The sequence below is a fragment of the Garra rufa genome, chromosome 10 (assembly GCF_049309525.1).
Source record: "Garra rufa chromosome 10, GarRuf1.0, whole genome shotgun sequence".
Taxonomy (NCBI): domain Eukaryota; kingdom Metazoa; phylum Chordata; class Actinopteri; order Cypriniformes; family Cyprinidae; genus Garra; species Garra rufa.
The window spans coordinates 19,636,011-19,648,450 of NC_133370.1; the positions used below are offsets into that span (position 1 = coordinate 19,636,011).

General features: G+C 36.9%; 1 protein-coding gene across 1 annotated transcript in view; it reads right to left on the bottom strand.

Moving 5' to 3' along the window:
* Positions 1-12,440, bottom strand: part of astn1 (astrotactin 1) — a 344,209-nt gene that overhangs the window by 105,208 nt on the left and 226,561 nt on the right. The window contains exons 15-16 of the mRNA XM_073849391.1: positions 8,381-8,485; positions 6,483-6,671 (exon numbers count right to left, since the gene is read on the bottom strand). Coding sequence (XP_073705492.1) covers positions 6,483-6,671; positions 8,381-8,485 — 294 coding nt within the window. The remainder of the gene's footprint in view (positions 1-6,482; positions 6,672-8,380; positions 8,486-12,440) is intronic.

Here is a 12,440-nt window from a genome sequence, read left to right on the forward strand (position 1 = left end):
GCCGAGTCTCCTGAGAGCTCATTACCCATACCCAAAGAGCAGGACCTTTAGCTGAGTCCCAGGGGGTATTAAAACCCTGCCCTGTGTCTGTTCTTCTCCTCACAGCAGTTCACAAGCACCTGTCTAACAGCATCTGCATTCTCCTGCATTGTCAGAGTCGCTTGCTAGGTTGTGATCAGAGACTGTCACTAATTTATGACATCCAAGTGTAAATATCTGTGTATAATATAATAAAGGAGACCTATGCCTCTTTACAATATGTAACACGAGTCTCACGTGTCCCCAGTATGTGTCTGTGAAGTTTTAGCTCAAAATACCACACAGATCATTTATTAGATCATTTTGAAAATGCCTATTTTGAGTGAAAGCAGAAACACGCTGTATTCGTGCATGTCTATTTAAATGCAAATGAGCTGCTTTTCCCCGCCCCCCCTTTCCAAAATAAGGCTGTGCCTTTACAGTCAGATATTCTGCCAAAAAACAAATGTTTGATTTTGATTATCATGTCTATCGTGCTGAAATCATGCATTTTAAAGCCATATTAGTTTTACTTCTTAACTTCTGATACAGATTTTTCTGAGCACACATCCAAAACAAGTCCGCAGTTTTCCCCCTGAATTGGGCTACTTTAACACTGTTACCGCAGGGTGTTTTTCATGTCTTGGGTTAAAGCGCCCCCAATAACGTGATATTTAGCCCCTGGAATGTGGATTTAAGAGGAAACCTGCCGAAAAACACGTATTTTTCCTCCCGGAATGCAATTTTTTATCAGGGAATCCCCCTCAAAACGCAATTATGCTAGAATTGGCCTTGTTTTGAGTTGAAATTGGGCGGGTTTTGTTGTGAAAACCTGGCAACTCTGATGTAAGTACTAAACTAAGTTCTCTTTCATGTCTTATTGCGCTTTAACTGTCAAATACACATACAGAGTTGTGTTATGTCTATAAAGCTGAACAGCCGGGAAAGAAATATTATGCTTATATTAGCTTATATTAGCATAGTAGACAGTAAATAAATATATCAATCCACTGCTTGCTTGTCTCCTCTGAGGCTGGGACTCTTTAACTTTTGCTATGGTGTTAGAACTGGTACACCATTGTCACTTGTGAAAACAAATGGCGGTGCCATGGTTGGAAACGTGCAGATTAAGGGGCGGTAATATTATAATAAGATCCCCTTCCTACATCACAGGGGGGAACGAAATCTGAGCGGCTTGTTTTTTCACATGCTTGCAAAGAAAGGCTTACCAAAATAATGTTATTGGGTTGTCCTTTTTCACATTTTCTGGGTTGGTAGATGCACTGGGGACCTGATTATATGACTTTAACATGAAAAAATTCAGATTTTTTATATGTCCCCTTTAAAGTAAAGTAAAGAGCTGCTTGTGCTGGTTTTAGCTCTGCATTTAGTGCTGTGACGTGTCCGTGGCCATGTCAGAGGCTAGCAAAATGAAGAATAATGGAGTTTTCAGGTAGACAGGAACACTGATTTAAAGCCATCCGTCAGAAGAGCTAACATTCTTGTGAACTGCAAGGTGACGTCCTTGGGAAGAAGGCAACGTGGCTGATTCAACCGAGGGAAACCATGGTGTTGAAGTTATTAGGCTGAAACAGCAGCGAGAGGGGGGTCATTATTAATCTGACTTTATCTAAGTTAACAAAACTACTAGTGTGAAGACGGATGGCTTTGAATTCCCCTGTTTAAACAAAGCTAAAGTAAAGTATTTAAAAAAGTTATTACATTTGTATTTAAAGGTTTTGGGCTACTTGCAAATCAAGAAAAGCTACGGTTGTGTATAATTGGATTCCATCCAGTACATCTTCATCAGGCGATCATTAAGATATAGAAATTATACCAATATTCTTTGACCTTTAACCACTTAAAAAAAAAAAAGAAAGAAAATACATTTCAAAATATCTTATTTTGTGTTCCAAAAGAAAACAAGCATCAGGGTAAAAAAAATTACGACAATTTTTATTTTTGGATGAAATATCCCTTTAAGACTTCCTCTAATTTTGTATATACTGTCTTTAAGTTCTGTGATTTGTGTTTTTAGGGTGCATTGTGTCTACAAGTCTACTTTTTATCATACAGATGAAATAATGCAGGGATATCTTTGATCTTAAACAATTTACCTGAGTGTGGATGACAGAATGAATTATATTTTGAGGTTAAGTTACACTGAGAGCATTGACCGCACCTATAATTACCGGATGGGATAGATGGCAGAAAGTGAGTAGATTTGTTCTAAAGATAAATCAGCTCTTACAACAAGGTCATGAACATTAGGAGGGTGTTTGAATATAATTCACTGAAGACATTATGAGGAAAAGATATCGAGTTGAAGATGTGCCAGTGATAAGGGTCAAGTTATTTTCAATCTAGGAAAGATTATATTATATTATATTATATTATATTATATTATATTATTTATCAAAATGCTATGGTAGCCCGTTTCCGTCACTGAATAAAAAAAATTGAAGTTATAAAGTCATAATTGCAAGATATAAACTTGGAATTCTGAGAAATAAAGCCAGAATTGGCAGATATAAACTCACAATTGCGAGTTATAAAGTCAGAATTGGGAGATATAAACATAGTTCTAACTTTTTTTTTTAGGATTTTGAGAAAAACTCACAATTCTGAGAAATCCAATTCTGCCTTCATTTCTCAGAATTCCTTAGAATTTCATTTTTGTCCTCAGAATTACATTATATTACGGAGCCCCTAAGGGGACGTGGAGCAAAAATTAAATAAAGTTTAGTTTCGCGTGCTCACGTGAAACTATCGCGTGCGCACGTGAAACTTTCTCTATAGTTTCGCGTGCGCACGTGAAACTTATAGTTTAGCGTGAGCACGTGAAACTATCGCGTGCGCACGTGAAAGTTTCACGTGAGCACATGAAACTAAACTTTAAAAAAAATTCTGTACATGAAGGTTTTCGCGTGAGCACATGAAAGTTTCAAGTGAGCACATGAAACTAAACTTTAGATTTTTTTTACTCTGACGTCCCCTTAGGGGCTCCGTATTATATAAACTTGCAATTGCGAGTTATAAAGTCAGATTTGTGCGATATAAACTCGCAATTTCGAGTTACAAAGTCAGAATTGTGAGATATAAAGTTTTTTTCTGAGAATTGTGTGATATAAAATCACAATTGTGAGAAATAAACTCAGAATTTCACAATATAAAGTCACAATTCAAAATTTTCTTGCAAATGTGAATTTTTAATCACAATTCTGACTTTTTTTCTAAGAATTGTAAGATATAAATGGGCAGTTGCGAGTTATAAAGTCATAATTGCAAGACATAAACAATTTTGACACTGTACAGTATATTCACATAAATCCATTTAAAATAATAAAATGTAATAAAATAATATTTTTTGGGGGAAAAAAGGGAAAATACAGATGTTGTGTAAATTGAAAAAAAAAACAAAAAAAAAAAAAACGCATTAAACAAATAAATAAATGAGAAAAAATAAACATTATTTTTGATGGCCCCAAAATAAACAAACTATTTACTGAATGTATATCACAAATCTCACATCATTTTGGTTTTGGAAGAATTTATTTAAAACCTCTTCTTCTGAGTGATCATTTGACCTGAAAAATTTGATAAATTGATCTGGTAAATTTGTTAGTCTTTTCAGCAGGATCATTACAGCTGCCACAAAGCCATTAACACAAAATGCTTTTAGCAGAACATGGAGTACTCACAGACACCTCAGATATAGATTTTCTTACCCAACAAAAGAAACTTCCACAAATGAGCAGCTTTCATTTTGCTCTCATTCGCCTTGTTCTCATCTCTTCCACCTTAAATTTTCATTGAAAATAGAAGAGTACAGACTAAGGCATTTATGCAATGTCGGATGACCTTGGTGCCTATTCCCCAAAGAAATGCCAGTGTGGACCACAATGCACTTTTTCATGTTCAGAGCACCGCTATTTCACGAATGCCCAAGGGCGCTTTGTCGATAAACTACCCATAAGCATAGAAACCCAAACCATCCTTGGCTGAGTCACTCTATAGACTGTCTAGAGGTTCTTCATCTGTTAGCGTCACACTTTTGTTGTCTTTCCAAATAAGTTCCGTCCTAACTGACCTTGTACATATATATATATGGGCGCAGCTGAATGGAGCTGAAGCATAAAAACTAGGTGAGCCTGCCCAGGGGCCTCCTGAGTACAGAGCAACGCTGGCCCGCATTCAGCTTTAGCCAGCCAGCCAGCCTTCTCACATCTGCCCTTGCCCCCTTTTATTGGCTGAACAGATGTGACCAACCTCCCAAGGGCTGTGTTGAGTTTTACTTCCTCAGCTCCTGTCCACATCCTCTCCAAAATGGACTTTTATTATGACAAACCCAAACTTTGGGTGCACCGGGCCAAACTTCCAGACAATAGTTTGTTTTTAAAATTGTTATTTGTTTAGCCACGTCTAAATATTAAATCATTTACAATTGCAAAATGTATGGTCAGGTAAAATATTTTTGCTCTGTTTATCTCTATCTACAGGTGCATCTCAATAAATTTGAATGCCGTGAAAAAGTTAATTTATTTCAGTAATTCAACTCAAATTGTGAAACGTGTGTATTAAATAAATTCAGTGCACACAGACGGAAGTAGTTTAAGTGTTTGGATCTTTTAATTGTGATAATTTGGCTCACATTTAACAAAAACCCAGCAATTCACTATCTCAACAAATTAGAATACTTCATAAAAAAAAAAAAAAAAAAAAGTTTTTAGTGAATTGTTGAAAGAGGACTTTTGACCACTCTTCTTCTCCCTAGCCCAGGTAAGACGCCTCTGACGTTGTCTGTGGTTCAGGAGTGGCTTAACAGGAGGAATAGGGCAACTGTAGACAAATTCCTTGACACGTCTGTGTGTGGTGGCTCTTGATGCCTTGACCCCAGCTTCAGTCCATTCCTTGTGAAGATTTTGCTTGACAAGCCTCTCAAGGCTGTGGTTCTCTCTTTTTCACACTTTTTCCTTCCACTCAACTTTCTGTTAACATGCTTGGATACAGCACTCTGTGAACAGCCAGCTTCTCTGGCAATGAATGTTTGTGGCTTACCCTCCTTGTGAAGGGTGTTGATGATTGTCTTCTGGACCAGTGGTTCTCAATCCTGGTCCTGGGGGACCCCTGCTCTGCACATTTTGCATGTCTCCCTTATCTAACACACCTGATTGAGATCATCAGCTCATTAGGGGAGAGATCCATGAACTGAACTAACAAGCTGAAGATCTCATTCAGGTGTGTTAAATAAGAGAGACATGCAAAATGTGCAGAGCAGGGGTCCTCCAGGACTAGGATTGAGAACCACTGTTCTGGACAACTGTCAGATCAGCAGTCTTCCCCATGATTGTGTAGTCTAGTGAACCAAACTGAGAGACCATTTTGAAGGCTCAGGAAACCTTTACAAGTGTTTTGATTAGCTGATTGGCATGTCAGCATATTCTAATTAGTTGAGATAGTGAATTGGTGGGTTTTTGTTAAATGTGAGCCAAACCATCAGAATTAAAAAAAGACTTAAAACTACTTCAGTCTGTGTGCATTAAATTTATTTAATACACGATTTTAAAAATTTTAGTGGAATTACTGAAATAAATGAACTTTTCCACGACATTCTAATTTATTGAGATGCACCTGTATATAAAATAAAATAAAATAAAACGGTGCACCCTAAACATTTTCTCATTTAATAAACATGGGTAAAACCAATGTGTCATTGTGCAGAAAACATGGTTTATCAATTAAGGTAACATATTTCTATCATGACAGCTCTCGGAAGATTCTAGCATTGTAATGGATATGACAATATTAATGTATTTGGTCTTGACGGAATAGATCTGCTACGCTGCTGAATTGCTGCTGCTTATGCTTATTGCCGTTGTTGTAGATTATTGCTGCTACTGCTGGAAAGAAAGTACAGGAACTTGCTACTGCCAATAAATATGACATTGTGGCACTATGAGTATTTAAGACATACTGCTGCTGCACAATAGCATATAAATAACCTGTAGCAGATCCATACAGGTGGAGCTGGGGAGGTGGAGGATTTCACAGAAACTCTGAAAGCGTGCTGCCAAATGCTCTAGTGAATGCTGACCAATAATTTATATGTAAAGCTGCAAGCTCATTGCAAAGCTGTGCATGCAACATGAACAGTAGAGTAACGCTGTGAATATCATCAGTTTGCGTTACGACCCATCAGCCTGCGTCATCTAGAGTTTCATTACAGAACTTGCCATTTTTTTCTATTATTTCATAATATTTACAACTCATATAATCAAAAATTTAGTTTTTTGTTATACACTAAATAAGTAATTTAAAAAAAAGTCTTACTATAACCAAAACAAACATACATCTGTGCACAGTATGCGACTTGTACACGCTTTTAGGTGAATGAGATCCAATATATTATGATCTAAAGCCAGCTAATTAAATCTTTTAAATTAATATATTCGTATACAGCTTACCTTTGCTGATATCCTGGTACTCCAACCACAGCTGGCGTTGGACTTGCTTGTTGGGATACCATATGGTACAGGATTCCTCAAAGCCATACACTGCCTCCTGGATAAAATGGTTGCCAAACTCTTTTAAAATGGACACAAAGTCGCTGCGCAGGGTGGCCCCATCCAGTGAATGAATTGCTGAACTGAATGCTAGAGACGAAAGGTAAAAAAAAGGAGTCGTGTTAGCTGTGTGAGAGGTTTTAGAGCATCACATAAAACTTTAAATTCCATTTCACTTTAGACTTCATCTCAATTGAAAGAAGAAGCTACATTATAGATTTAAGTAAAGAGAAAAAATCTAACAATGTTGAGCTGCGAAAATTGCAAAGCTTTATTGTTACATGCTTATTTTCAGTAAAGCTACAATACGCATGAAGGTTTCAAAACTTTATTGTCAAAGATTTGTTGTCAAAGCTTTATAACTATCTTTATTGTCCATTTTCAATACTGCAGTGCATATGACAAAGCAAAGAATGTGGGAAGAAGAAGAGTAAAAACATGATCTGTCAGTGCTTTGTGTGAAATGTTATCTGGGGACACAAGGGAAGGATAAACAAGGCCTTGTAGAGGTATTGAGTGCTTTTGCGTAGGCTGATGTCTGACCTTTAGAGAACTTCTATTGTTTGTATGTTTCAACCCAGAATAGCCATTGTAAAAAATTAAAGGTAAGCTTTAAGTCACAGAATTTGCATTTCCCTTCTATACTTTAGCGTATAAAGTACTTGTTTGCATGTACGTTCAGTTTGCAAAAGTACTGAAGACCTCTGAAACTTTTGTCAGACAGCAGAACACAACTGGTTTGCATGTTAACAAAACATTGTTCATTTAATAAAAAATATTTAATGTGGGTATATGCTCAGAGGAATGGTCTCATATTTCAGCACAATGTTTTTATAATTTGTGCAAACTGGAAAAAAAGAGGCATTATTCCACTTCCACTCATGACCTTCATTTTCAGTTCAGCAAATTGACCTCAAGTTAGAAAATGCAGAAACAGCAGGAGAAAAAGTCGTAAAAATCAGAATTTGAAATGTAAAAACTCGACTTCTAAGTCACTTGAAAAATGAATCTGTTAATGTTAATGGGACGAGAAGAGAAGGAACTGGTGCAAGCAATATGAGACCAAGGAAATCAAATTTTAAAGGCCATTCATTAATAGGGAGAGTATTTCTTATAGAACTGCTTTTGAGTTCTGACATATGCTCATTACAAATACAGCGTTCATTAAACAAATGAAGTGAATGCACTCACAGTGCAAATACCTGGCCAAAAAATCCCCCTAAAGTGACAAAAAATAATGCTTTGCCTGTTTTTTTTTCCATCTTTGTTGAAGCTGAACATTAAGGCCCTCTAATCTGCCATTGGTTGGTCAAACTGACAGCCCCACCCTCAACTCGTATCACTGGTTGAGTCAATGTTGCTATGTCAGGATGCAGAGTAATATTTTAAAGGAAACCGCAGTGTTTACAAATAAATCAACCTACAGATGGCTTACTTATAGTTGTCTGTGAATATTAAGCTGTGATAGTAGCAAAAGGTATAAACTTTATCTTTATATCCGCTTGTTTTAAACACTCGCCATCTGGGATCAACAGACCACCGAGAACCTCCTCCTTCACATCAGGCAGCCATATTTGTTGGCATTGAGTTTTTGCTTCACTGCCCACCCAAACAAGTTATCTGTCACAGCGAGGGCTCCTCAGTGAGATCACTCCTGTCTATAAGACCAAAATGAGTAATGCTAGGCTGAAACATTGTCCTAACCACCAAATGTACTGTAGTTTTGGTGATACATATTTGTTGTAAATACATGATCAATACATACATAAATGTAAATTAAAAAATAGAGGGTGTTTTACCTTGAGAGAGGGCCCACTGATTGAGCTTCACGTGGTACATAATGGATCGTAGCTTCCAGTGCTGAACCAATGGGTAACCAGTAACCTCACTGTAGTTTACCATACCTGAAATACACAGAGAATGAGAAACAGTCATATTTGGAGAAAAACTAAGAAAACCAAAGAAGTAGCAAGTAACAGAATTAAGCATTTAATATCTATGTCGAAAGACTGAAATTGTATTTTCTTGTAAACCGTACCCCAGTAATCCTTGTTTTATTTAAACGTTTTAAAATGTATTTTTCACAGTGTGAAATATCACAGTCAATATATTTTGCCTGTTTTCCTGGAAGAGAACAATTGTAAACTTACTTTATTACATTTCTTCTGTACTTTTATGACTGTGTTAGAATATACCTTTGAAGTCAAAAGTTTACATGCGCCTTGCAGAATCTGCAAAATGTTAATTATTTTACCAAAATAAGAGGGATCATATAAAATTCATGATATATTTTTTTAGTACTGACCTGAATAGGATATTTCACATAAGAGATGTTTACATATATTCCACAAGAGAAAATAATAGTTATATTTATAAAAATGACCTTGTTTAAGTTTACATACACTTGATTTTTAATACTGTGTTGTTACCTGAATAATCCACAGTTTTTTTTTTTTTTGGGGGGGGGGGGATAGGTTAGGAATAGTTGTTCATGAGTTTCTTGTTTGTCTGCCAGTTAAACTGCCAGCTGTTCTTCAAAAAAGAAGAAGAAAAAAAAAATAGGTCACATAAATCATAAATTCTTTGGTTTTTCAGCATTTTGTGCATTTGAACCCTTTCCAACAATGACTGTATGATTTTGAGATCCATCTTTTGACACTGAGGACAACTGAGGAACTCATATGCAACCATTACAGAAGGTTCAAATGCTCACTGATGCTTCAGAAGGAAAAATTTTGCATTAGGAGCCAGGGGGTGTAAACTTGTTAATGGAATCGGGATGTGTACATTTTTCTTATTTTGCCTATATCATATATATTTATATATTTTTCATTTAGTACTGCCCTTCAGAAGCTACAGAAGATACTTACATGTTCCTCAGAAGACAAAATAAGTTAAATTTACCCTGATCCTGAATTCAGAGTTTTCGCCCCTGGCTCTTAATGCATTGTTTTTCCTTCTGAAGCATCAGTGAGTCCCTCAGTTGTCCTCATTGTGAAAAGATGGATCTCAAAATCATACAGTCATTGCTGGAAAGGGTTCAAATACACAAAAATGGGACCTGAAGGATTTTTCCAAAGAACAATGGGCAGTTTAACTGTTCAAGACAAACAAGGAACTCATGTATAACTATCACTAAAAAAAACAAAAAAAAAAACAGCTGTGAACAACTTATGAACAGGGTCATTTTTATAAATTCAACTATTATTTTCTCTTGTTGACTATATATGTAATCATCTTCTATGTGAAATATCTTTTTCAGGTCCGTATTTAATAAAAACTAGCATGAATTTTGTATGATCTGTCTTATTTTGGTAAAATAATTAACATTTTGCAGATTCTGCAAGGTGTATGTAAACTTTTGACTTCAATATAGATAATCTCAAAGCTAAAAGCCACCAAACTTGAATTCTGATTAGACTGGGTCTTTAAAAATAAATGTAAGTTCATGAAACTAACGGATCTGCTTTGTGCTGTGTTGACAGTTGATGCAGAGTAAATGTGACTGTGAATCCTTTAATACACTGACAATCCCAGTATGAAATGATTTTTGGAATAGTGTTTGCTAATCCTAACCTTGCTCAATTGGGTACATTCTCTGCTCTTCATGAGCGCATGACTGCGTCGCTGCAAAATGCACCCTGATCTGCTGTTGCTCGAAAATCACAGTATTTGGATTACACAGAATGAAATGAGGCACGAAAAACAAACAGCTTTTTCTGTCAATTCCAAAATGAGTCCTGAAAATGAAAGCACTGACTTGAAACTAAAATAATAACGCAGGATTTCCGAAACATTTCTACACACTTAGAATAAATCACACTTGCTAATATTGGTGGAATATCTTAAAGTATGAAAATGAAATTTGTTATGTCAGAAGATAACAGTCTTTCCTAGAAAGTTCTTCCCATAGAGGATTACCATAGTATTATTAATAGAAGACACAGAATAGCTCAGCAGATTTGTGTGAATGGAATCCACTGTGGCATTTTTCATTTATCATTCCAACTCTCTTTAACATATGAGCTATCGCTTTTTTACCCGTGGTTACCCTGTGAGCTAAAATCTCACATATCGCCATATGTTGAGCGGGCGGTGTAATCAATCATCTCGTCTCCTACAGCAACTGTCAGCCGTGCCACGTCATCTAGGGAATACACAGCCATGTTTCAATTTAACCCCACCTTAATATATAGCACATCTGGCTGATCGCACAAATTCAAAACATTTCCGGCCTGCAACATGCTGGCTGGGCATTAGAGCATATTGCTTTCTAAACTTGATCTGACACGTCTTTAAAAGTAAACCTATTCTGTTCTGTCTGTAAAATATTAATTCCTCTTGACATTATCATGGATTTGCTTGCAGAATCATTTTAGACCGGCGCTAACATACCAATGATGGATTTGCAGAAATAATGAATTCATAATATCTGTAAGCTGTTGATAGGAGGAATCCCATTATAAACAGAGCACAGGTGCTAGAGACAAAAGCACTACATCATCAGCTCGAAGCCTTTTGTCTTAATGAGCGGGACATTCTCAGACTCTTAATGAGAAAGTCTAACTCTGAGTGTGTTTACAAGTACATGCTGACGCGCTCAATAACCTGACAATGTGTAAGGTCAAATAAACATCTTAAACTGTTCTTTTATCAAAGTCTTACATGGTTAAAGCAAATCCAATTGGAACACATGAGTCAGGCATGGTTTAAAAAGTGAAATGTAAAAGCGAAAGGATTTTCTGATAATTTACTCACCCCCATGTCATCCAATATGTTCATGTCTTTCTTTCTTCAGACGAAAAGAAATTAAGGTTTTTGAGGAAAACATTCCAGGATTTTTCTCTATTTAGTGAACTTTAATGGGGATCAGTGGGTTGAAGGTCCAGATTTCAGTTTCAATGCAGCTTCAAAGGGCTCTACATGATACCAGCTGAGGAATAAAGGTCTTATCTAGCTGAACGATCTATGATTTAAAAGAAAAAAAAAATCTCTCTCTCTCTCTCTCTCTCTCTCTCTCTCTCTCTCTCTCTCTCTATATATATATATATATATATATATATATATAAATGCTTCCTATAATTGCTGACCAGCTTTTTGCATGTCTCCACTGGTGTTTTTGCCCATTCATCTTTAGATGAGCTCCAACTCTTTCAGGTTGGAGGGTCTCCTTGCCATCACCCTAATCTTTAGCTCCCTCCACAGATTCTCAATTGGATTTAAGTCAGGACTCTGGCTAGGCCACTGCAAAACGTTAATGTTTTTGTCTGCTAACCATTTCTTCACCACTTTTGCTGTGTGTTTTGGGTCGGTGTCATGCTGAAATGTCCACTGGTGCCCAAGGCCAAGTTTCTCTGCAGACTGTCTGATGTTGTTGTTGAGAATTTTGATGTATTGCTCCTTTTTCATGGTGCAGTTTACTGTGATTAGGTTCCCTGGTCCACCGGCTGAAAAACATCCCCAAACATGATGTATGTTCCCACCAGCATGTTTGACAGTGGGGATGGTGTTCTTAGGGTTGAAGGCTTCTCCTTTTTTATGCCAAATGAAGGCTGCATCATTGTGGCCAAGCTATTCAATTTTTGTTTCATCTGACCATAAAACAGAAGACCAGAAGTCTTCTTCTTTGTCCAGATGAGCATTTGCAAAGGCCAAGCGGGCTTTTGTGTGCCTTATCTGGAGAAGTGGTGTCCTCCTTGGTCTGCGTCCGTGGAACCCAGCGGTGTGCAGTGTCCGTTGGACTGTCTGCCTTGAGATGTTGCCACCAGCAGAGCCCAGATTCATCAGGATGGCCTTGGTGGTGATCCTTGGATTCTTTTCTACCTCTCTCATTATCCTCCTGACCAGCACAGGTGTTAC